The sequence below is a fragment of the Hypanus sabinus genome, chromosome 4, assembly GCF_030144855.1.
Source record: "Hypanus sabinus isolate sHypSab1 chromosome 4, sHypSab1.hap1, whole genome shotgun sequence".
Lineage (NCBI taxonomy): Eukaryota > Metazoa > Chordata > Chondrichthyes > Myliobatiformes > Dasyatidae > Hypanus > Hypanus sabinus.
Window position 1 is genome coordinate 102,352,903 of NC_082709.1, and position 27,213 is coordinate 102,380,115.

General features: G+C 40.9%; 1 protein-coding gene across 2 annotated transcripts in view; it reads left to right on the forward strand.

The window, feature by feature from the left end:
* The first annotated feature begins 11,982 nt into the window (after positions 1-11,982).
* grtp1a (growth hormone regulated TBC protein 1a) overlaps positions 11,983-27,213 on the forward strand; it is an 84,724-nt gene continuing 69,493 nt past the window's right edge. For both annotated transcript variants that reach the window (XM_059967766.1, XM_059967767.1), the window contains exons 1-2: positions 11,983-12,123; positions 12,211-12,350. In XM_059967766.1, coding sequence (XP_059823749.1) covers positions 12,080-12,123; positions 12,211-12,350 — 184 coding nt within the window. In that variant the 5' untranslated portion in view covers positions 11,983-12,079. The remainder of the gene's footprint in view (positions 12,124-12,210; positions 12,351-27,213) is intronic.

Consider the following 27,213-nt stretch of genomic DNA (forward strand, 5'->3'; position numbering starts at 1 on the left):
AGGTTTAACAATAACCTGATACATTCATGACTTATTTGTGAGCTGGTAGATCTTCCAGGCTAGCACTGTTAATACCCTAACCTACTTGTAAGCCATGTTACATGGGACTATTTTTATTTCAGTGTACCAGGTAAGTTTAAAATATGAGAGCCAAAACCCGGTGAGTTTATGGAGACTGTATCAACAAGCAGGCGTACCTGTGTACCTGAGCACACAGTGGTCACTTAACCTACCAGAGCAAAGGAGGAAGCCACCAGCAGAAGTCTGTGATTACAGACAGAAGGTGTACCTTCAACCTGCATTAGACAAGGATCCTCATGGTAGGTTGATCCCAAATGTTTTTTGCATGGGATCCATTGTGACTTGTGACATTGTATTTGTAGCTGACTTTTCCACAGAAGAAAGATGGCAGTGGTGGAGAAGGGTCTTTTTCTGGATGAAGGTCTGTGACCACCGATGTTCTGCAGGTGTGCTGGGGCCTCTTCTTTTTGAGCTTTATATAAATGACTTGGCTGAAAAGGCAGATGAATGGGTTAGTAAGTTTACAGATGGCACAAAGATTGGTGGAGTAGCAAACAGTGTAAAGGGCTGGCAGAGGTTACAGTAGAATATATACTGTATCAGTTACACATATGTGTGGAGAAATGGCTGATGCAATTTAATCTGATCAAGTGTAAGGTGATACACTTCGAGAGGTTTAACGTAGGGGTAAAGTACACAGTTAATGGCAGGATCCTAAACAGCACTGAGATAGAAGGTAAATGGTAGGACACTGAGGAGGGCAGTAGAACAGAGGGATCTGGGAGTACAGATACATAATTCCCTAAAAGTGGCATCACAAGTAGATAGGGTTGTAAAGAGAGCTTTTGGTACATTGGCCTTTATAAATCAAAGTACTGAGTATAAGAGTTGGAATGTAATGGTGGGGTTGTATAAGACACTGGTGAGACCGAATTTGGAGTATTGTGTGCAGTTTTGGTCACCTAATTACAGGAAGGATATTAATAAGGTTGAAAGAGTGCAGAGAAGGTTTACAAGGATGTTGCCGGGACTTGAGAAACTGAGTTACAGAGAAAGGTTGAATAGGTTAGGACTTTATTCCCTGGAGTGTAGAGAATGAGGGGTGATTTAATAGTGGCATATAAAATTATGATGGGTATAGATAGAGTGAATGCAAGCAGGCTTTTTCCACTGAGGCCAGGGGAGAAAAAAAACAGAGGTCATGGGTTAAGGGTGAAGGGGGAAAAGTTTAAAGGGAACATTGGGGGAGCTTCTTCACGCAGAGAGTGGTGGGAGTATGGAATGAACTGCCAGATGAAGTGGTGAATGCAGGCTCACTTTTGGCATTTAAAAAAAACCTGGACAGGTACATGGATGAGAGGTGTATGGGGGGATCTGGGCCAGGTGCAGGTCAGTGGGACTAGGCAGAGAAATGGTTCGGCACAGCCAAGAAGGGCCAAAAGGCCTGTTTCTGTGCTGTAATGTTCTATGGTTCTATAACGGGATCCTGAGGTCCAAGTCCATAGCTCCCTAAAAATGGCTACAGAACAGAATGAAGAGAGGTGGCATGTGCCACTTGCAGTCAGGAAATCCTGTGCAGCTATATAAAACTTTGGTTAGGCCACACTTGGGAGTATTTTGGGCAATTCTGCTCACACATTACAGTAAGGTTGTCAAGACTTGAGAGACTATAGGAGTTCACCAGGGTACTGCTTGGTTACAGAGCATGAGCTACAAGGAGTGGTTGGACAAACTTGACTGGATCATCAGAGGCTGAGGGGAGACCTGATGGAAGTTTATAAGATTATGAAAGGCGTAGGTAGAGTAGACATACAGAATATTTCACGCAGGGTAGACATGTCAAATACCAGAGCATTAACAGTGAGAAGGGGATGTGTGGAGCAGGTTTTGTCTTACAGAGTGTTGAGTGCCTGGAACGGGCTTCTGGAAGGAGTAATAGAGCAGATCCCATAGTAACGTGTACGACGCTGTTAGATGAACACACAGATCACGTGGAGGCAGAAGAAATTGAGTTTAATCCAGCACAATGTTTGGTGCAGACATTGTGGGCAGAAGGGTCCATTCCTGTACCGTTCTGTTTTATTTTCAACACATCCAGTTAAACCTGTTCTAGCTTGTTCTCAGTATTGTCAATAATGTACCACAGAGTGGAGCTCATTCTCCTCATACCACTATACTTTGCTGCTGTATCCGTCCCTATGACGATGAACAACTGCTCCTTGCTTCTGAATTCTCCATAACAAGTACTATACAGCACTGCTTAATTTTATCCAAGTGATTCCCTACAAGATGTAATTTTCTGTGTAGGCTCAGGATAACAGCTGGACAAGTAGTTAATTGTAGAAATGAAGATTAAACCAGTGTGTAGTGAAGATAAAGTCATTCTGGTGGGCGGTGCTACTTTTCACAAGATAAACAAACTAGCTCACATGAAAAAGAGCTAAACAAATAACAGCAAGCATAAGTTTCCTGGCCATTCAAGCCTTCTCTGAATTGATCTGAATCAATCTCAATGAAGTTTCCAATATTATCCCATGCCCCTTGATTCAACAAAGAACAAAGAACAATACAGCACAGTACTGGCCATTCAGCCCACAATGTTGTGCTGACCCTTAAACCCTGCCTCCCATATAACCCTCCACCTTAAATTCCTCCATATACCTGTCTAGTAGTCTCTTAAACTTCACTAGTGTATCTGCCTCCACCACTGACTCAGGCAGTGCATTCCACGACCAACCACTCTCTGAGTAAAAAACCTTCCTCTAATATCCCCCTTGAACTTTCCTCCCCTTACCTTAAAGCCATGTCCTCTGGTATTGAGCAGTAGTGCCCTGGGGAAGAGGTGCTGGCTGTCCACTCTGTCTATTCCTCTTAATATCTTGTATATCTCTATCATGTCTCCTCTTATCCTCCTTCTCTCCAGAGAGTAAAGCTCTAGCTCCCTTAATCTCTGATCATAATGCATACTCTCTAAACCAGGCAGCATCCTGGAAAATCTCCTCTGTACCCTTTCCAATGCTTCCACATCCTTCCTATAGTGAGGCAACCAGAACTGGACACAGTACTCCAAGTGTGGCCTAACCAGAGTTTTATAGAGCTAACACGAGGAAATCTGCAGATGCTGGAAATTCAAACAACAACACACACAAAATGCTGGTGGAACACAGCAGGCCAGGCAGCATCTATAAGGAGAAGCACTGTCGACGTTTCGGGCCGAGACCCTTCATCAGGACTAACTGAAAGGAAAGATAGTAAGAGCAACTTTATCCTGCTACATTACCCACCCTTTCTGTAGCTGTAATAGTATCCCTGACCAGTAATGCCACCCCTCCTCCCCTTCCCCCCACTAAAGCACTGAAATCCAGGATTAATTCCTTTATTCCTTTATTATTCTTCAAATAATTCCTTTATTATCAGATGGTAAATGTTGAATGTGCGTGTTTGACACATTCCAAGATCTACAAAGTAAACTTAATAATGAAACAACTGTGCAATGTTTTATTTATTTAAAGATACAGGAGGTGTAGACCCTTCTGGCCCTTTGAGCCACGCCAACCAGCAAATCCCCTAATTTAATCCTAGCCAAATCATGGGACAATTTACAATGACCAATTAACCTGCCAACCAGTACACCTTTTGACTGAAGGAGTAAACCAAAGCACCTGGAGGAAACCCACATGATCACAGGGAGAATGTACAAACTCTTTACAGGCTGTGACAATAGACAATAGGTGCAGAAGTAGACCATTCGGCCCCTCGAGTCTGGTGGGAATTGAACCTGCATCGCTGGTGCCATAAAGCGTTGTGCTAGCCACAACATGTTCACACCACCCCAAATGGGTTCATCTGTCATCAAGTTCGATGTAGCATTGTATTGAAAAGAAACTAAACAATTACTATGAGATAGTCAAAAGCTCACTAGATGTATGTCAGATTTATTTCCATTGGATGAAATTGGCCAACTGGGTAAATCTATTAGAGAGAAAAATAGCACTGAGATAAATTAATGAGATAAAAAGAAGCTGTATTATCTTGAAATCTGAAATAAAGTATAAAATGCCAGACACACTCAGGTCAGACAGCATCTATGGGAAAAGCCTTTTAAAAATTTTAATTACAGTGATAGCTGAGCACCATAGACTCTACTTATCCAAAGAAATACAGAGATACAGAGGATAAAAAGAGTTAAAGGACAACCTAAAACTAAAAAAAAGGCAGCAAAACATGCAAGCCCATACCTGCAGTTTAGAAATAAGAGGCTGGCTAGGAAAGATTTTGGGCACCTGAAAACCTATGGCAGTGATATATTATTGCAAACAAGAAAAATGAGGCATTTATACTGCTCCTCTACCAGCATATGCCAAGGAGGAAGGGGATTCCAAGCAGGACACCATTACTGAATCAGGGCAGTCAGCAAAACCATCAGCAAAATAACAAATATAAAAAGAATAGAATTTAAGTGGGGTACATCCCTATTGTTTTAAAATAGTAATGCAAGAACCTTATATATGTCCCAAACAAACCATGCCTCAGGAAGGCAGTATCCATCACTAAGAAACCCCACCGTCTGGCACGTGCTCTATCCTCAGTACCATCATCAGGCAAGTGGTACAAGATCCTGATGACGCACACATGATTCAGAAACAGCTTCTTCCCCTCCACCATCTCATTTCTAACAGTCTAACTTGTTATTTATTTTTGGCACTATTTATTTATTTTGTAATTAATAGCAATTTTATGCCTTTCACTGCTCAGCTGTAGCAAAATAACCAATTTCACATCATATAAGACAATAATAAAGCTGATTCTGATAACAAAATTCATCATAATTCATCAACTCTTTTACCCTCTTGCTGTTAAAGGTTAAGAAAGGGAACCAAGAAAATAAAACCAATTAGCCATATATCTATTATTTGACATTACTAGACTCCAAATGTACTAAATATTTTCAAGTGATCAAAAAGAGGATGGTAAATTGTGGCTTATGTCCAACAAATTTAATTTTTTTGGATCCTATTTATATAAATTTCTGATGACACTTGATAATGCCATTTGTAAAAACCTCAAATTGAACCTCATACAATTATAGGTAGATTATTGACTGAATTAGGAAACAGGTTGAATGGCATGTTCAATGCTTCAATATCACAGAATGTATACAATATACAACCTGAAATTCTTACTCTTCACAGACATCCTTGAAACAGAAAAACCCCAAAGAATGAATGACAGAAATATAACATCAGAGCCACAAAGCACCCTGTTCCCCCCCCCCCCCACACACACACACACACACAGGCATCAGTAAGTAGCATCAACCCTTCTCCCTCCTCCCACTTATTCTACCATAAAGCATTAACGTTCTAGCTACCCACCATGCCAACAACAGCAAAGCCCTCAAAGAGAGGCCATGATCTACAGTAGATTAAAAGCTAACTGTTCATTCCAACAATTCAACATCCCTCAGACACTCTCTCTCTCTCACTAACAAGGGAGAGACAAATATCACTCTTTCCACAGTGAGAGGGGAGACAAACAGTCGCCGTTTTGATGTTACAGTCACTTTTTACTTTGAGTTCCCCAACTCGAGAATCATCAGAAAACTCTCACTCACTATCAAGGGAGAGGGTGATCACCTGAGTACAGAGGCTTCCTCAGCCTCTCTCACTGTCTCAATGTACCAGCTCCAAGTGATGCTTCAGTCCGCAACACTGGCGAGAATTTGTATCTGCATGGCTACACCCCAAAGATGCCCAACTTCAGGCCACACCAGGACATATCGAAAATGCAGCCGATCAGCAAGCTCCAAGAACAGGAACACACTGCTGTGCAGAACTGCAATTTGAGTACCTTTGTAGAGCACGTTCTCTAACAGGACCCCAGCCACCTTAAAAAAGAAAACAGAGAAGAATTTTAAAAGAGGAAGAATTTAGCTGTTTCGCTGATGGGCTGGGAGATGTCACCCTCCGATGTCACCCTTATTTGTTGTAACAGCAAATAGAAAAAAGAGGTAAGGATGACTTGAAATAGGAATATTCGATATTTATACTATTGAATTGTTGGCTACCCAAGTAAAATAGGAGAGGTTTCTGTAGGCCAGGGGTTCTCAACCTGGGCTATTGGTATAATAAAGTTTGGGAACCCCTGCTCCAGGCAAATAAAAGACATTTGACCAACTATTGAAATTAAATCAAGAGAGTGCCATATTTTTGATGTGTTATGGAATAAATAGTAAAATTGACAGATTGTGAAAGTTTGTCCAGTTAGCTACGGATGCTATTTTGATAATGATACAAATAAGAACTTAATTATAAGCTTAAGTATAGATTAAACAGGCAGGAAAAACTATGGCAAACAGAATTCATTGTAGACAAATATAAGATCATCCGTTTTGGACAGTACTTTCTAAGTGTGAAAAACTACAAACAGCATTGATTCAAAAGCCCATTTAAGCCCACATCAGAGTACAGTGGTGCTGAAAAGTTAGTCAACCATGTAGAATTTTTTTATTTTGACATATGACCTAAAATGTGATCAGATTTTCATGAAAGTCCTAAAACTAGATAAAGAGAACCCAATTAAATAAATAACACAAAAACATTATATGTGTTATTCAGAAAAATGATCCAATATTCCATGTATTTGTTGGAAAAGGTATATGAACCTCTGGGGTACTGACTTCTACAAAAGCTACTTGGAGTCAAGTGTTCCATTCAGTGAGATGAGATTGGGTTGTAGAGGAGCCCTGCGCTATAAAAAAGACACACAAAGTCAGGTTCCTGATACAGCCTGCTCTTCTCAAGAAAGATCTGTTCATGCCTCGATCAGAGCACCTTGGAAAAAGAATTGTAGGGATGCAAGTATCTGGAAAAAAAGCTACAAAGGCCTATCTAAAGACCTGAGTGTTCATCAGTCCACAGTAAGAGAAATTGTCTACAAATGGAGGCAAGTCAGTACTGCTGCTATTCTCTCTAGGAGTGGGCATCCTGCAAAGATCACACCGAGAGCACAACATGCATTGCTGAAGGAGGTGAAAAAGAACCCAAGGTTAACTACAAAAGATCTGCAGAAATTTCTAAAACTTGCTAAAGTCTCTGTTCATGTGTCCACTATAAGAAAAACACTGAACAGGAATGATGTTTATGGAAGGACACCATAGAAGAAACCACTGATTTCCAAAAAAAAACAATGTTACATGTTTCGAGTTTGCAAAAGACCACCTGGACTTTCTACAATGCTTCTGGGACAATGTTCTGTGGACAGATGAGACAGAAGTTGAACTTTCTGGCAGAAATGCACATTGTTATGATTGGAGGAAAAAGGGCACTACACACCAACACCAAAACCTCATCCCAACTATGAAGCATGGTGGAAGGAGCATCATGGTTTGCAGCTGCTTTGCTGCCTCAGGGTCTGGACAGCTTGCAATTTTTGAGGGAACAAAGACTACAAAATTGCATGAAGACACTTTATAGGAGAATGTCAGGGTAGCACTCCATTACCAGGTAAAAGATTGCAACATGCTGCTTTGCAGAGGGATTTGGGAGTGCTTGTGCATGAATCACAAAAGGTTGGTTTGCAGGTGCAACAGGCTATCAAGAAGGCAAATGGAATATTGGCTTTCATTGCTAGAGGGATTGAAACTTCCTGCTAGAGCAGGAAGTTATGCTGCAACTGTAAAGGATACTGGGAAGATATCCCTTACAGTACTGTATGCAGTTCTGCTCTCCTTGTTTGAGGAAGGATATACTGGCTTTGGAGGCAGTGCAGAGGAGGTTCACCAGATTGATTCCAGAGATGAGGAGGTTAGACTATGAGGAGAGATTGAGTCACCTGGGGCTGTACTTCACTAGACTTCAGAAGGATGACAGAATATCTTATAGAAACATATAAAATTATGAAAGGGATAGATAAGATAGAGGCAGGAAAGCTGTTTCCACGGGTAGGTGAGACTAGAACTAGGGGACATAGCCTCAAGATTTAGGGCAATAAATTTAGGATGGAGATGAGGGGGAACTGCATTTCCCAGAGAGTGGTGAATCTGTGGATTTCTCTGCCCAATGAATCAGTGAAGGCTACCTCAGTATATATATTTAATATAAGGTTGGATAGATTTTTGCATAGTAGGGGAATTAAGGGTAATGGGGATGGGGAAAAAGCAAGTAGGTGGAGACGAGTCCATGGTCAGATCAACCATGATCTTCTTGAATGGTGGAACAGGCCTGATCCTACTCCTATTTTTTATGTTCTTAATAGAAGTTGGATAATGAAACAGTACAAAGATCTAAAAGACAAGAGTAAATCAACAAAAAATGGTTCAAAAAGAAGAAAATCTCTTGCTTGTAATGGCCAAGTCAAAGTCCTGACAATCCTATAGTGGTAGGACCTGAAGCAAGTAGTTCTGCAAGGAAGTCCACCAACCTCTCAGAGCTGAAACAGTTTTGTAAGGAGGAATGGCCTAAAGTTCCTCCGAGCCGATGTGCAGAACTGATCAATAGTTACTGGAAACGTTTGGTTGAAGTTATTGTTGCACAAGGGAGTCACACCAGTTACTGAAAGCAAAGGTTCACATAATTTTCCCAACAAATACATGTAATATTGGATAACTTTTCTCAATAAATAAATGAACAAGCATAATGCTTATTTAGTTAACTGAGTTCTCTTTATCTAGTTTAAGGACTTGTGTGAAGATCTGATCATGTCGTAAGTCATATTTATGCAGAAATAGATTAAATTCTACAGAGTTCACAAACTTTTCAGCACCACTGTATGACAGCAAGGTAATGAAAATAACTAAACTTTTTAATGGAACACTGGACTCACTTTCTACAGGACTTGAATGAAAAAGGGTAGATGTAGTCCAAAGCTCTAGATAAAATAATCCATGGTAATATGGACAATTCTGGATATCACATTCTAAGAAGGATATATTTGCTTTGGTGTAACTACTTAATAAATAATGTGCCATAGTCTTACCTGGACAGGAGATGATCACCAAGGGAGATTGCATAAAATAGGACTGCATTGCCTGGAAGCTAGAATCTTGATAGCTGAAGAAAACTCATCAATCTGAATCATCAACTTCACAGTTTCTGCTTGATCTGCTATGCAACTCTGACATTTATTTTCTGCTTTTACTTTCAGGGTGGCTATTGTTTCCATGATACTAAGAAGAATTGCCTGATTAGATAGAAACTACTTCCACCTGTAACCAAGTCATTGCCTAAAAATTAGCAACCAGCCTTTCAGATGGAAGTTCCTGAACAAGTTGTTTGTCGAGGCACAAGACACGGCAATATGAGCAAAAATAAACTGAAGGAACTCAGTGGGCCAAAAACAATCTGTGGAGTGAAAGGGGGAGAGCTGAGATGGATCAGGGATGCATGAAGTGGGAAAAAGAAAGAGGTGGAGTTGCAGAGAGAGCTGGGTGAATGATACGTGAGGACTCCCCATTAAAGGGCAGCTGGTGAGTAAAGTATGTGGGTAATAATGAACAAGGAGGAGGATGAATATGAAGAATGAGGGCTGGAAGGAGGATATGGAACAGAGACCCAAAATGAATGGACGGGGTGGGGAGGGGGAACACAGGAGGTAAGGGTTGCCTAAAACTGTAAAAATCAACATTTAGACCCAGTCAGAACAGGATATGCTTAGCAAACAAATGATACCAGGCCAAACACTGATTTTAAATGTGAAACCAGCACGTTAGTTGGTTTAGTGCACACATGTGTGTAACAGATGGTGGGTCAACTGCAATGTTAATGGTTCAAGGGCTGGCATCCTCCGCCACAGAGTTCCACTGTGCTCCATCTTCCAAACTCTTCAGCCTACTCTGCCTACCTTACAGCCTTAAAGGCCAGCTCATCCAGTTTGTTCTTCAAATTGTTACCAATGAGGAGCAACTCTGATGGGCAGAAGGGTACAGAATCACCAATGCTCCCCCCCTTTTTGGAGAATCGCAAATCGCTACTATTCCGATGCTGTTATCAAAGGAAATGAGAGAGATAAACAGCTCATACAAATTTATGAGAGAGAGGCACAGCACAGGTTGGAATGTCTCCTATTGACAAAGACAGAGACTACTGCTCTTGTCTCGTGGAGAAGGAATCGTGTATTGAGTACTGTTCTATTCATTGAAACCCCTCAGGGGGCAACCAGAGTGGTCTGGTTGAGGGATTGCATGATCCCAACCTGATTGACATCTGAGACCCCATGAGTGGGGATAAAAGTAGGGTCTGGGGAACACCCCTCAGACGCAACGAGACCGGTGGGGGCTTGTGTGTGTTGTGTGTGTGTCCACCCTTGCCTGGGTGACGAGTCCTCCATGGAACAGTCTAGCTAAAGGAAAGAGACGGATCAAGGTCGTAAAAGGAAAGAAGGAAAGTCGGCAAGTTACACTCTCTCTCTCCCTCTCTCTCTCTCTCTCTCTCCCCCTCTCTCTCTCCCTCTCTCTCTCCCTCTCCCTCTCCCTCTCCCCCTCTCTCCCTCTCTCCCTCTCCCCCTCTCTCCCTCTCTCCCTCTCTCTCTCCCCCTCCCTCTCCCTCTCCCCCTCTCTCCCTCTCTCCCTCTCCCCCTCTCTCCCTCTCTCCCTCTCTCTCTCTCCCTCTCCCTCTCCCTCTCTCCCTCGCACTTTTAGGTTATACTCGCACTTTTAGGTTTAGTATTGATGATGTATATTATCTGTATATTTGCAGTGATATTATTTTTGTGTATTTTTACTAATAAATACTGTTAAAAATAGTATCATCAGACTCCAACGGATACTCCTATCTTTGCTGGTAAGACACCCAGTTACGGGGTTCGTAACAAAATCAATACCATTTGCTGGAAATCTAAAATAAAAAATGGTTACCGTGTAGCGATCTCGGTTCCATTCTGCTGCTGTCTGTAAGGAATTTGTATCTTCTCCTGTGATGACGTGGGTTTCCCCCTACCTTCCCTATAGATTAGTAGGTTATTTGTGTCTGCCAGAAACAGCTGTGGAGGCCAAGTCTATGGGTAAACTTAAAACATCCTTAAAATATGTTCTTCAAAGTTATGGGGGAAGGCAGAGTGAATAGGGACGAGAGGGTTAATAATTCAGGTATGATTGAATGATGGAAGTGCACTAAATGGTCCTATGGCCGGAAGGGCCACTGTGCCCTCTAACTCTAAATAAGATTCTGCGGGTTTTGGTCTGAAACGTTTACTGTTTATTCCCCTCCCTCGATATTGCCTGACTAGGTGAATTCCTTCAGTATTTGGTGCTACTGGAAACATTCAGCAGGTCAGGTAGTTGAAAAAGTAATGATAAAAATCCTTCATTAGAAATTGTGAAAAAAAATAGAGTTTTAGTTATGATGGGCGAAGTGATTGGCAAGTTAGCTTATATATGTTTGCAGGCCGCAGTACAACAAATCTCACGTCAAAAAGACAGTGATAATAAACTTCTTTTTGTGCTAATGGCGGCTCGCACCTACCATTATCGCCACCTACTGTAATGGAGTATGAAGGGAGCCACGACGGGGATCAGATCTCCCTCCAAGCCTGTTTTAATTTAATGATCACCAGGCCAACGACATGAGTTAACTGCCCCCACCTCAAGTGTCAGAATAAGGGGTAATAACACTTGGCAGCCGGTGAGGGAATTGGCGAGCAGGGGGCGTGGTTATCAGCGAGGACAGGCGGGAACGGTGGGCGCGGTCAACAGTGGATTGGCTGGTAACGCAGACTATCAGTGGGTGATTGGCAGTGGACGAGATTCTCGGGTTAATTGACGGGCGACTGCAGATGATTGGCAGCGTGGTCATCCTCCAATGATTGGCGGGTGGCAGAGGGCGTGGTTATTAACGGTGATTGGCGGGTGGTTCTGAGCACGGCTATCGCTGAATGATTGGCGGACTGCAGTGGGCGGGACTCTAATCATGATTGACGGGGCAGTGGGCGGGGCCATTGGCAGGTAGAAGTGGGCGTGGCGGCTAGCAGGTGATCGGGGCGTGGCGATTGGCTGGCTGCGGAGGGCTGGGGGTGTGTGGCGCGCCCTGCCTCGCTGGCACTCGGTACCGGCTTGGCGGTGGTAATGGAGGCACCAGAGAGCGGCTCCGAGCAGGAGCCAATGACCAGGTAGCGGCTGAGCTGCGATCGGGCCGGTAATTGTCGCCGCGCCTCAGGTCAGGTCGGGTCTAAGCTGTGCTTTATTTTTCTCTCCAGGATCGACGAGTATGGGTTTGAGCGTCTGGCGGGCAAGGAGGCAGACGAGCTGGTGTCGGATTACCAGGCAGTGCTGAACCGCCGGGCGATCAAATGGCGCAAACTCTTGCAGGGCAGCCGTCTGCAACGGAGCCTGAGAGGTGAGTCACAGGCCTGCCAGTAACTAGCGCATTCGGCGCCTGGGGGGCGGTGAGGCTCCGGGCACCCCTTCCCATGCCTCGGTTCCTACATTGACCACCTCTTTTCCGGTCTTCGTTTGCCAATATTTCCTCCAAATTGCGAGTCTCAGTCTGACTCCTACTTGCTTCTTGGCATAAGAATTTCGCTTTCCTTTGCTCCACGTTACTAATATCTATCTATCCTTAACACCCCTACCGTCTGTCAAACATCCTTGATACAGAACCCTGCCTCTCCCAGAAAGTGCTGCTGTTTCTGTGTGCGGGACTTGAAGCGTTGATAGGGTTGTATGATCCATAGAATATGTTCCGCCGTTGTATTCCTGACTGGATTCTTGCGTGGTGAGGCTCGGAGTGGTCGAGTACTCCCGTCGCAGTGGAGCTTCTCTCTTGTGTATACACTGTCTCGTTGATAATGGTCATCTGCCTTAACAAAATGAGTATTTAAAAAGCAGAAAACAAAATACAGATTCTGCATAATTTGAATTGTGCTTGATATGTTTCTCTTTAGATGAATTTAATGCTCAGCTGTACTAGACTATATGATGGGAATGGAACTTGGGGTCCTTTTTGGAATATAGACTGGAAATGACGGTTAAGGAGCCTGTAGTACCACTTGGGTTAGTCAGTGAAGCAAAATTAAGCTGGATTTATTGAAATGAATGAGTAATGCTCTTCTGCTTGGCCAAATTATCTTTGGTTAATGCTCTTGGGAAACTTTAAGGACACTATAGATACCAATTGTTATATCTGCAGCCGTTTTATTTTAAGAATTGTTTCTGTAGGTTAAACTTGTCTTCAATTCCAATGATGTGCTTTGTGTCTTACTTTATCTTTATGGTTCTTGGACTGACAATTATTTTTTGAATTTAGCGGTTTTGTATATCATCTCACTAATATTCACAGCGATTAAATATTAGTTTCCGAATACTTCAGGGCAGTTGGCAGAATTTGGTTTCCTTCCTCACCACCTTCCGGTTATTCCATGGTCCACTATCCTCCCCAATCAAATTCCATTTTCTTAAACATTTTTTTTGCATCTCTACCTATCACCTTCCAGACTATTGCACTCTCCATCCCTCCTCACGTGGATCCACCTATCACCTACCAACTCTTATTCCACCCCATTCCCCCATTTCAAAGTTCAAAGTTAACTTGTTATCAATCTACAAATATACTGCCATAGATTACCCTGAGATTCATTTTCTTGCTGGTATTTATATGAAAGTAAATACAGTAGAATTTATGAAAAACTATGCCAAAAAAAAGGCAAACAGGCAATGTGCAAAGGAAGACCCACGCAAATAATTAAAAAAATAGAATTTGAAGGGGAAAGAGGGCGGAACAAGTTTGATTGGAGTCAGTTCAGCATTGAGGTGAGTATGTCAGTTTAGGGGCCTGGTTGTAGGGTAATATCATGTGGGACTAATGTTTCTGTGCCTCCTGCCCAGTGGTAGTGATGGGCAGAGAGCAAGGCCGAGGTGACAGCTTTTCATACAAGCCGTCGCTCCTCTTCAAGTCCTGTAATGTTGGCTGTCTGTTTCCCTCCATAGATGCTACCTGATCTGATGAATTCCCCAAGCATTTTGTATGATGATGCAGATTTCAAGCATCTGCTGTCTTTCTTGTGCCTCGGTATTTCCTAACACTTAATAGTTTTCAGTTCAGGGCAGCTGTGGTTGAACCCACTACTGGATTTGATTAGGGAGCTTAAGTTAAAGGAACCCTTAGGAGACAGTGATCGTAAAATGATAGACCTCGCTTGCAACTTGAGGAGGTGAAGCTAACCTCAGGTCTATCAGTAATACAGTGGTGTAAGAAGAATTAGAGGCATGAGAAAGCTGGTCATAGTTGATTGGAAGGGGACATTTTCAGGGATAATGGCAGAACAGCAATATCTGGAGTTTCTGGGAGAAATTTGGAAGGAGCAGGATAGATATATCCCAAAGAAGTAGTATTTCAAATGCAGGATGATGCAACTGTGGCTAACAAGGGAAGTTTAAAAAAAATAAAAGCAAAAAGTGGGTACATTATAGAGCAACTATTATTGTTAAGTTAGAGGATTGGGAAGCTTTTAAAAAACCAACAGGAGGAAGCTAAAAAAAATCTGAAATATGAAGTTAAGTTTACTAATAATATCAGATAATACCAAAAGTTTTTCAGATATACACTGAATAAAAGAGACCAGAATAGATATCAGACCACTGGAAAATATCACTAGAGGTAGTAATGGGGACAAGGAAATGGCAGAGGAACTAAATGAGTATTTTACATCAGTCTTCACTGTGGAAGACACCAGTAGTATGCCAGAAGCTCGAGGGGGTGGGGTAGAAGAGTGCTACTTCTAGAGAAAAGGTGCTTGGGAAGCTAAAATGTCTGAAAGTAAGTCACCTGGACCAGATGGACTACACCCCAGAGTTCTGAAAGAGATTGTAAACGCATTAGTAATGGTCTTTCAAGAATCATTAGATTCTGGAATGGTTCCAAAAGACTGGAAAATTGCAAATGGCGCTCCACTTTTCATGAAAGGGGGGAGCAGATGAAAGAAAATTGAAGGCCAGTTAGCCTGACCTCAGTGGTTTAGGAGATGTTGGAGTCAATTGTTAAGGATGAAGTTTTAGGATTCTTGGAGGCAGATGATAAAATAGGCCAAAGACAGCATGGCTTCCTTAAGGGACAATCTTGCCTGGCAAACCTGCTGGAATTTTTAAGGAAATGACAAGCAGGATAGACAAAGGGGAATCAGTGCACATTGTGTACTTGGACTTTCAGAAGGGCTTTGACAAGGAGTTGCACTTCAGGCTGCTAAGCAAGATAAGAGCCCATGGTATTACAGGAAAGATACCAGTGTAGATATAGCATTAGCTGATTGGCAGCAGGCAAAGAGTGGGAATAAAGGGAGCCTTTTCTCGTTGGCTAGTGTGACTAATGTTCTATAGGGGTTGGTGTTGGGGCTGCTTCTTTTTACATAAAATGTCAATGATTTGGATGACAATTGATGGCTTTGTGACCAAGTTTGTGGACAGTACAAAGGAAAGGTGGAGGGGCAGATAGTGCTGAAGCAGAGAGGCTGCAGAAGGACTTCGACTGATTAGGGGAATGGGCAAGGAAATGGCAGATGGAGTAGTGTTGGGAAGAATATGGCCATGCACTTTAGTAGAAGGAACAAAAGCAAGAACCATTTTCTGAACAGGCAGAAAATTCAAATTTCCGAGGTGCAGAGACTTGGGCGTCCTTGTGTAGGATCCCCTAAGGGTTACCCTGCAGATTGAGTTGGTGTTGAAGTTAAATGCAATGTTAGCATTCATTTTGAGACAGCTCAAATATAAAAACAAGGATGTAATCCTGAAGTTTTTTTTTAAGGCACTGTTGAAGCTTCACTTGGAGGGCAGTTTTGGCCCCCTTATCTAAGAAAAGGTGTGTTGACATTGGAGCGGGTTCAGAGGAGGCTCATGAAAATGATTCCAGAAATAAAAGGGTATCAGATGAGGAGTGTTTGGCTCTGGGCCTGTATTCAGTGAAATTTAGGAGAATGAGAGACCTAGACTGAGTGGATGTTTCCTATATTTGGTCAAAGATCCATGGGCACATTCTCAGAATAGAGGGACAGCCATATAGAATGGAGATGAGGAATTTCTTCAGCCAGGGTGGTGAATCTATGGAATTTGATGGCACAAGCAGTTGTGGTGGCCAAGACATTTGGTGTATTTAAGGCAGAGGTTGATAGGTTCTTGATTAGCCAGTGTGTGAAAGGTTACAGGGAGAAGGCAGGAGATGGGTTTGAGAGGGGAAAATAGATTAGGGCTCAGAATAGGCTAAGTGCCCCAAAACACTCCCATCTCTGCAGTCTTGTATCTAATTGCAAATTGGCTAAACATGTATTCATCAAATTGTATGTTAATTCAGTAACCATTTTTTAAATAAGTAAAATTGTTTTCTTCAAATTATTGCTTTGTGCAAGAATATTGCTTATTTCCATAAACAGTCATAAAACTATAAATTCAAAGATAATTTTACTCCTTATCAGACCAATAGCTAATATCTACTTTGTCTTCATGCATTTACACTTGTAGAAGCATGGCAGGGTTTCTGAGTGTTCAGAGACTCCTTGTGACTTTTGGGCGTCACGTGGATCGTATTCCGCACTGAGTGGGTTATAGAAGAGCTGTTCATGTGACTTCATGGGCTTCGTGTGTGAAAAGATTGACAGATCCTTAGAAAAGGAAGCATCTCAATTGTTTTTAAACAAAATTTCGCTATTCAATGCATACTAAAGGACTTTAGTAAACCTGAAGTGCTATAATATGGGAAGCAAACCGTGTGGTCAACAAGGTGTACCTCAAGTCTGCATGCTTAGCTCCCTGCTCTACTGTATTCACACATGAGTGTCTGAGTGCAGCTCCAATTTATTGAAATTTCCTATGACTCAGCTCTGGTGGATGACTCACAGGTGACGATGTGTCAGCTTACCGGAGCGTGATAGGTTACCTGGTTGAGTGGTTCCACAAAAACAACCTCTTGTTGAATACCAGCAAAACTAAAGTGCTGATTCCCTTTAAGAAGGGGAAGGAGAATAAACATGTGCCAGATCACATTGAGGAGTCGGTGGCAGAGGAGTCAGCAGCTTCCAATTCCTGGGTGTTGAAATTTTTGATGACGTGTTCTGGGCCCAACACATAGATGCAGTAAATGAATAAGTAAAGTGCACCTGTGTCTTTATTTGCTTTAGGAAGATTTGGCTTATCAAACAACAAACAGACATCCACAGATTTACTGTTGAAAGTATCCTGATTGTTTGCATTAAGGTCTGGTACAGCATTTCAAATGCGCAGGAAGCTAAGAAGCTGCAGAGAGTAGCAGACTCAGCCCCCTATATCATGGGGCACCCTTCACCAGCTATCTATCCACAGGAGGCACTGCCTCAAGAAAACAATGCCTATTATTAAATGACCCCACCATCTTCTCCCAGATACCACTGAGCAGGAGGTACAGAAGTCCAATTTCAGCCAGTTCAAGCACAGCCACTTCAACCATTCAGTTCTTTAGCCAATAGGCAAAACTAATCGCTAGAGTTTAACAACACTATAAACACTTTGCACTAAAGTGGACTTTGTCTTTTTCTAAAATTCTAATTGTTTTTTAATTTGTTTTTTCTTGTGAATGCTGATTATTTGATACGCCTATGATGCTGCTGCAAGTAATTTTTACATTGCATGTACTTGCACATAAGGCAAACTTTGATTTTAATGAAGTTTGCAGGGTAATTATTGGTTTTACTGGCTGGAACTTGCTGGATTTTCAATATGATTTGATCTTGCTTCTGCTGTAAACTAATCATCATCATCATCATGTGCAGTGTTGTATGACATGGGTGATCCTGGTCTTCCATTAGTCTTTACTGTGTGCCTATGGGGAAGACCCCCTTACACTGTTCTTATTCTTTACTCAATCCATAACCATGAGTGTTTTTAGCAAATTTTTCTACAGAAGTAGTTTGCCATTGCCGCCATTACAAGATGGTGATTCCATCCATTATCAATATTCCTCTAAGATTGTCTGCCTGGCAACTGTGGTTGCATAATCAGGACTCGTGATCCCACTACCAAGTATATCTTTCCCAACCCCCCCCGCTTTCCGCAGGGATTGCTCCCTACGCGACTCCCTTGTCCACTCGTTTCCCCCCTTCCCACCGATCTCCCTCCTGGCACTTATCCTTGTAAATGGAACAAGTGCTACACCTGCCCTTACACTTCCTCCCTCACCACCATTCAGGGCCCCAGACAGTCCTTCCAGGTGAGGCGACACTTTACCTGTGAGTCGGCTGGTGTGGTATACTGTGTCCAGTGCTCCCGGTGTGGTCTTTTATATATTGGTGAGACCCGATGCAGACTGGGAGACCGTTTCGCTGAACATCTACGCTCGGTCCGCCAGAGAAAGTAGGATCTCCCAGTGGCCACACATTTTAATTCCACGTCCCATTCCCATTCTGATATGTCTATCCATGGCCTGTCAAGATGAAGCTACACTCAGGTTGGAGGGACAACACCTTATATACCGGCTGGGTAGCCTCCAACCTGATGGCATGAACATTGACTTCTCCAACTTCCGTTAATGCCCCTCCTCCCCTTCTTACAAAGGTAGAGTGTTCCTATGGAACCTTTCTTAAGTCGAAATGGCGTAAAGCAAAGAACCATTAATTTATATGGGTAAATTTTCATAAAAGCGAAAATCCTCTTTCTAATACAAAAACAGGTTACTAATGTAGGTCTTTTGTAAAAGTGAAGTGGCGTAAAGTGGGGTGGGGGGGGCACCTGTACTTGTACTCCAAATCCCTCTGATTCACAACACTCGTCAGTGTCCTGGCATTCCTACCCCAGTTTGAATGTTCAAAATGAATCACCTCACACTCGTCTAAATTGAAATCCGTTTGTTGTTCCTTAATCATCTCCCTAACTGATCAAGATCTCCTTGTAATTCATTGTAACCTGTTTCATTATTAGCAAGACCTGCTAATTTAGTCTAACAAGAAACTTGCTAACTGTGCCATGTATCATTTATATAAATAATGAATAACAGTGGTTCCAATATTGACTCCTGGGGCAGCCCACTCATCACAAACAAGCCTCTAGACAGAGAATCAAACTTCAACCATCTCCATCTACTTCCTATTATTGAGACAATTCTGACTTCACCTCACTATTTCCTCCCAAATCCCATGTGACCCATCCCAGATCAGCTTGCCAGCTAGAACTTTGCCAAGGGTCTTACTAAAGTCCATATAAACTACATGCACATCCCTGCCTTCATCTATCCAGTTGATTACCTCTTTGGAAAAACTTGAATAGATTTGCTAGAACCCCCACACACAAAACTATGTTGACTGTCTCTGATCAGGCCATCAGGGAATGGTGCATCCTGTCACTCAGAATTCCCTGCAGTTACTTCCTTACAATTGAGGTTGGACTCATTGCCTGTAGTTACCTAGTGTGTCTTTGATATCCTTCTTGAACAATGGAACATTAGCCACCCACCCGTCTTCTAGAACTATTTGAATGGCCCTCTCGTGTGGTGAGGTGGACTCTTGACCACACAATCTACCACATTGTTTTTATTTTTTTTTCTTTTTACTATATTTTTATTCAGAAGAGAAAAAATGATTTACAGAGTGCAACACATAGATACATCTCAACATAACTTGTGTACATTCATATATTGTAATAAAATTGATCAAAATGTTATAGCATAACACGAAGGTATTACCACTCTAATCAAAAATTTAAAGATAGGTCATACATCATAAAAGAAATTTTTTTATATATTAAAAAAAGTCAACCCCCTACCAACTACCAAAGAAAAAAGCTGATGGATGAAAATGGATAATTAGAAAAAAAAACATTCACTTAAGAAGAGAAGATAAAAATATACATAAAAGTCTCTGCACTGTTAAACTTCATAAATTGGAAAAGTAATTTAGGAAAGGTCCCAAAATATCATAAAAAGATTGTTTTGAATTTAAGACTGAGCAGCAGATTTTCTCTAAATTTAAATACGACATAATATCACGTACCCATTGAAGATGTGTAGGAGGGGTAGACTCCTTCCATTTAAGCAAGATTGCTCTTCTTGCTAAAAGAGAGGTAAAAACTAAAACCTGTAGGTTAGGAGTATTTAAAGTTATATTTTCATTTGCAATAATACCAAACAAGGCAGTACGGGGATTTGGGTCAAATTGGACCCTAAAAAGTTGAGAGAAGGTATGAAATACTTCCTACCAAAACTTTTCAATTGTAGGGCAAAACCAAAACATATGAATTAAAGAGGCATCAGCAGAGTTGCATTTATTACAAAGTGCAGAAACATTCGGGTAAAAACTGGAGAGCTTCTGTTTAGAAATGTAAGCTTTATGAACCACTTTAAATTGTAGAAGAGAATGACGAGCACAGAAAGATGACTTATTAACCCGTTTAAGAATTTTGTTCCATCTATTATCAGAAATCTGACAATTTAGGTTATCCTCCCAAGCTTTTTTTCATTTTATCTAAAAAGTCTAATCAATCAACAAGTTATAGATACCGGTAATAGAACCATTAACAAAAGGTTTTAAATTTAAAAGATCGTCCAGTAAATTTTTATCAGGACCTGTAGGGAAAAGTAGCTAATTGGAAACATAGAGGTAATTTGAAGGTAGTTTGAAGGTATCTGTAAAAATGTGATTTTGGGAGTGCAAATTTATTTGACAATTGGTCAAATGAAGCAAGAGATCCTGAGATAAACAGGTCCCAAAAACACTTAATACCTAATTCATCCCAATCTTTAAAGACTTTATCAGTCATGGAAGGGATAAAAAAAATAATTAAGGATAATGGGAGATGATAATGAAAAATTCGCTAAACCAAAAAATTTTCTAAATTGAGACCAGATCCTTAAAGTTTGCTTAACAATTATGTTATCTGTTGTTTTATTTGCTGAAAAAGAAGAGTATGATCCCAGAAGAGAGACAATAGAGAAATTTTTTTACAGAATTAACTTCTAAGGAGACCCATGATGGGCAATCTTTACGATAAATATAATAGGACCAGAAAGTAATATTCCTTATATTGGCAGCCCAATAGTAAAACCTAAAATTGGGTAGGGCTAGTCCACCCATCTCTTTATTTCCTTGTAAGTAAACTTTACCTAAACGAGCTTGTTTATTATTCCAGATACAAGAGGTTAAAATTGAATCAAAAGAATCAAAGCACGTCTTAGGAATAAAAATAGGTAAGGCCTGAAAAAGATATAAACATTTAGGGAGAATCTTCATTTTAATTGAATTAATTCGGCCAATTAGTGATAAAGAAAGAGGGAACCATTTAGAAAGTGTCTTTTTCACATAATTCAATAAGGGGTTTAAGTTTTCTTTGAATAAATTCTTGAAGTTTTTAGTAATTGTTACACCTAAATATGTAAATTGACTTGTAACAACTTTGAACGGAAATTTGGCATTTGATGACATTAGGTCATTTAAAGGAAATAGCTCACTTTTATGTAGGTTCAGCTTATATCCTGAAAAAGAACTAAACTGGGAGATTAAAGAAAGAACCAAAGGTAAAGAAGTTTCAGTGTTACAGATAAAAAGTAAAATATCATCAGCGTATAATGAAATTTTATGAGACATACCTTCCCTTAGTATACCAGAAATGTCCTTAGCTTCTCGAAGTGCTATTGCTAAGGGTTCTATAGCTAAAGCAAAAGGTAAAGGACTAAGAGGACATCCTTGTCTAGTTCCCAGCTGTAATTTAAAGGGCTTAGAAATTTGGGAGTTAGTAATAACCTGAGCGGTACTTTCTGCATCTAAGGATAATATACACTGATATTTTTTTAGATGGTGATTATATCACATTCAATAACCGACGTATATTAAAATGTGAGTAACTATTTTTAATAAATCCTGTCTGGTCATGGGATATAATAGATGGTAGAATATTTTCAAGTCTTCGAGCTAAGATTTTGGCTAAAATTTTTGCATCAACATTTAATAAAGAAATCGGTCTGTATGAAGAACATCCTGCTGGATTTTTATTTTTTTTAAGAATAAGGGAAATAAAAGCTTCATAAAAAGATTGAGGGAGTTTACTTGATCTAAAGGACTCTGATAGAGGATAAATAAGGTGTAAGTAACGTAGTGAAAGTTTTATAAAACTCCCCAGGAAAGCCATCAGGCTTTACCACATTGTTGCCTTGCTTATTGCACTCTCTGTAATTGTGACCCTTTATTTTACATTGTTATTTTCCCCCCTGTACTACCTCCATACTGATATAATGAAATGATCTGTATGGATGGTATACAGAAGTTTTTCCACTGTACCCCAGTACACATTACAGTGATAAACCAACTTGCCAAAAGTCAACATTGCAGCACTTAGTTTCCTATGATGGAATTGTTTGAATTGTATATTCACTTGAATTTCTGAAGGTGAGGCTTCCATCTACAGTGCATGGGGTATAGTAGTTTAGTGGTTAGCAGAAAGGTTGAATTAATTTTGGCAGCTGAAGCATTAAAATAAAATCAACAAACGACTTATTTTAGTGACAGCAACATGAAACCAAGTTTGTCATGAAACCTATCTGATTCACGAATGTGTCTTGGGACTGTTATTTGTGCCTGCTTTGGCTTGTAAGCAACTTCAGAGTGGTTGCTGTCGTTTTCCCTCTTTTCAGGAAAGAAGAGATATGCACAATATGTGCTGGTAGTTCATCCTTTAGACTTGTTTGCCTGTTACAGTGAGGTGATGTGAATGGTTGTTAATTTTCCTTCTATCTCTTGGCAGGAGTCCTGAGCATTATGTGCTTTTCTTCGTGACAAATCTTCCAACTTGGTTCACCAATAGTCCTGTCCCTGCAGGCGATCAGATGTTGTCATGGTAGTCTCCTTTGTTAGTTAAAGCAGGTCAACTTGTGTTTATCCAAGGTACAGCACAGTTTCCTTGGAGTTTAACAGCATGGCCTGGATCAAGGAAAAGACCTTCCATTAATCAGTGAGCCGTCTAAACTTGGTAACTCTATCTTTGGAGCTTACTTTTTGATGCAGCCTGGCCCTGAACTCTTGAGATTGTGGCAACTGCTGCTTCCCCACCAGTGTTTAAATCACTTGTATTTTTAATGAGTCTGTGTAGTAAAATGAAGATAATTTTTTTTAAAAGGCCTTAAAATTAAAAGGCTGAACACTGCCCACATGCAATTAGAAAAATTTTAATTGTTTAAATGAACTGAATTAAACTAATAGAAAATTCACCTGTCAGTTCCTCACATTGATTTAAATGGGCTTGAATTGATGCAGACAAGGTGAACAGATTCTTCAGCCCATGATTAGAAAGTCTGAATTGTCCACAGCCCAGGAATTCCTAGACTGGGACTTAGCTGGAAGGGAAGATTGGGCTGTGCTCTGTGCTTGGAAGGCCAGAGCTTCCAGGTGTAAGCAGGATTGCGGCCAGTGTCGTTCTTGAAGACACCTGTCCTAGACTAACTCAACAGCAAATTGATTATTGGGAAATATCTTGTTTGCACAAAGAAACGATTTGTTGTCCTGTTTGGGGAAGATCATCATTCTCAGATAGTAATCCACTACTTTTCAACTGAAGTGCACAAATTATGGCTCCAGGCCTGACCTTTTATAATTCTACAGAACAGTTGACAACAACCCAAAGACATGAACGCCTGTTGGTAATGCTCCTTTGTCAGCTCTCATTTATGTCTTACTCTATCTGGTGCCTGCTTCTTGCTCCTGATGCTGGTCAGCAAATTGTTCAGTCTCTTTGTAGGTGATTTAAACGTGAGCCTTTACTCATTAAAGCCAATATGTGGTGATGCACAGTTGCTATCCACGTAAGCTGAGATATGCCATGTCAGACACTTTGTCACATCTAAGAACTGTACTTTATCTTAACACATACAAATTTACAGCATCTGCAGATTGTCTCATGTTAGCTGTACTTCATCCCACTTTTTAGCATTTTGAGCAGTCTTATTCTGCGTCTTTCCCTTGTGTTGATCCCTTGTTGCAATAGAGTCAATTTCCATACTCTGACCATTCAGCCCATCTGTCCATGCTGAATGATGGGAACCCATCTGTACCTATGGGAGTCTGTGTTCCACCTCTTTGCTTAGTTGCTTCAAGTGTTTTTCTTTTACACTATTTTCCATCTGTGATTCTCCTTCAGCACTCTCAGTACCTGTATTCCAGGTACTTATAGCTATCAAATCCCCTCTAAATATTTTCTCTCCTATCACAAATAATCACGTCCATATCCTTAGTTTTATCAACCTCTGATATAAATAGAACATGGAACAGGAGGGAACAGGCCATTTATCTCATGGCATCTGTGTTAAGCATGATCCTAAATTATGCTAATTCCTTCAGCTTGCACACAACTCATATCCCTCCAATCCATAAATTTGTGTGCCTTTCTAAAAGCTTCTTGAACGGTACTATTGTATCTGCTTTCGCTATCACCCTGGCAGTGTGCTCCAAGCAACTACCACTCTTTTCTTATATTAAAAAAAAATAAAAACTTGCCCCACACATCTTTAAAACTTCCCTCTGTCAACTTAAAGCCATATCTTCTAGTATTCAGCATTTCTGTCCTAGGAGAGGATTCTGCCTCTCTTCCTTATCTATGCCTCTCATAATTTTATAAACTTCTATCAGGTTTTCCATTGGTCTCTGATACTGCAGAGAAAGCGGTCCAAGCTTGTTTAACCTCTCCATATAGTTAATACAGTCTAATCCAGGTAGCATTCTGATAAACCACTTCTGCACCCAAAGCAGCCACACCCTTCCTGTAATGCAGCAACCAGAAATACACTATACTCAAGTGCAGCTGAACAATGTATTATGCAACAGTAACCTGAGTTATTGACTCTTAGTGCCTTGACTGATGAGGGGATATATGCCAAATTCTACCCTTAGCACCACCTACTTACATTGCCACTTTCAGAGGTATGGACTGGTACCTGGAGAAAGATATAGAACCAAGTGAAATGTGTTCCTCAATGCCAACAATACATTAGAGTTGGTTGTTGACTTTAGGAAAATGGGGGTGGGTGATAGTGTGACCCACATTCCTGTTTTTATCAACAGTGCTGAAGTTGAAAAGGTTCAGAGATTTAGATTCCTATAAGTGAACATCACTAATAGCCTGTCCTGGTCTAATCACACCAACAAGAAAGCTTATCACTTTTACTTCCTCAGGAGACTAAAGAAATTTGGCCTGTCCCCATTGAATCCTACCAATTTTTATTGATACACCATAAAAAGCATCCTATCTGACTACATCACAATTTGGTATGGCAACTGCTCTACCTCTGACCACAGGAAACTGCAGAGAATTGTGGACACATCATGGGAACTGGCCTGCAATCCCATCTGTCTATAGTTCTCGTTGCCCAGGTAAAGTGACCAACATAATTAAAGACACCACTCAACCCAAACATTCTGTTTTCTCAAGGACAGCTTTTATCCCATTGTTGTGCTGTTCAGTAGTCATACAATAAGAAACTTCTGACTTCATGGTTTACCTCATTATGACCTTGTTTCTTATTGTCTACCTGCACTTCCTCTAACTTGGGTTCCTCTTCATTGTTATTGTTTTACCTTGCTCTACCTCAATACTCTAATGAATTACGTATGAACAGTATGCAAGGCAAGTCTTTCACTGTACCTTTCATAAATATGACAATAACAATTTGTACTTGCATAGATCTCCCGAAGAGCAGCACCACTACTTGATGTTTTTTCACTTGTAACTGTAACTGCTGTAGATCCTCCTGTGTCTTCTGACCACCTTTACTGTTTGCAACTCCCAGATTTTGTCATCTGAAAACTTGCTAACAGACCCATATGCATTTTTGTCACAAGTCATCACAAACAATAGGTTTCTTGTGGAACACTACTGGTCCAATTCTGATATGAAGAAAAATTTCCTGCAGTTTGTCCTTCTTCCCAGACTTCAACATAACCAGCTTATTGTTGTATCTCTTCTGCACCTTCTCCAGTGCTATCACATCTTCCCCATGTGTAGTGACCAGACTTTCATCCAACTGAGGATTGACAAATGTTTTATAACGTTGGAGCATAACCTCCCTACTTTTGTATTTGCTGCCCCAACTAATGAAGATCTGTGTTCCATGTGCTAAATGTATTATTCTGATTCTTCCTTTCATCAGTCTTTCCAAGGTGTGATGCTGGATTATGTCATGCTGGAATCTCAAAATTGTATACACTTGACTTCATATGCGGCTTCTTCCAAGACTTGAAAAATATCATTAGAGTCTGTCATTTTTGAACTGTACTTTCAAGTTAATTTTTCTGTAAGATGCACTTCAATACTGCCACCTAATTAAGGATTTTTTTTACTATTCGGTATGCTGCACATACACTCTGACCAGACATTGCTTATCATGCGTGGGACAGGGGCATCACTGGAAACACAACTTAACGCCTATCCTTAATTGCTGTTGAAGAAATAAAATTGTTGCAGTTCAAGAAAGTTATTTCCTTTTTTTAAATCTTACATGATAATATAGTGCACTTTCCAGTGAAGTAGCAAGTTTATAGGTAGCAAGAAATATACAAGCACTCCAGACCTGGCACCAGCCACAAGCCTATCCACATTCCTAATTTGTAATTTAGTAATTTTGTCTTTGCACTGTACCACTGTGACAAAACAAATTTTCTGTCATACAAGGTAGTGATAATAATTGTGATTCTGAGTACTGTGTATTGCTTTGGTCCCCCGTTAAAAGCTCTGCGCGGAATTATGGGACTCTTTGCGGGCTTTAGTTCGGAACACTATTTGCTTGCGATTACTTTGCCGCCTCCCCCTCTCCCTGTTTTACCTGTAACCTGTCACCTTGTACTTCCTCCTCCCTCCCCACACCTTCTTAATCTGATTCCTTCTTTCCTTTCCAGTCCTGAAGAAGGGTCTCGGCCCAAAACATCGGCTCTTCTCCATCGATGTTGCTTGACCTGAGTTCCTGCAGTATTTTTGTGTATTGCTTTGGATTTCTAGCATTTGCAGATTTTGCCATCTTCTTTTTGCTGCTGAAACGAGGGGTTAAAGATCTGTGAACACTCCAGCCAGTAGATCAGCACAGGTCTTTAGTATGTCCAGGTACCTATCTGGCTGGATGCAATCTTACAGAAAGTTTTTGGATTTTTGAGAGACGTATATAAGATGGACTTTAACAGTCTTTTCCCCAGAGTAGGAGGGACCAAAGCTAGGGGACATAGATTTGGAATCAAAGGGGAAAGATCTAGAAGGGGCCTGTGGGGCAACGTTTTCATTCA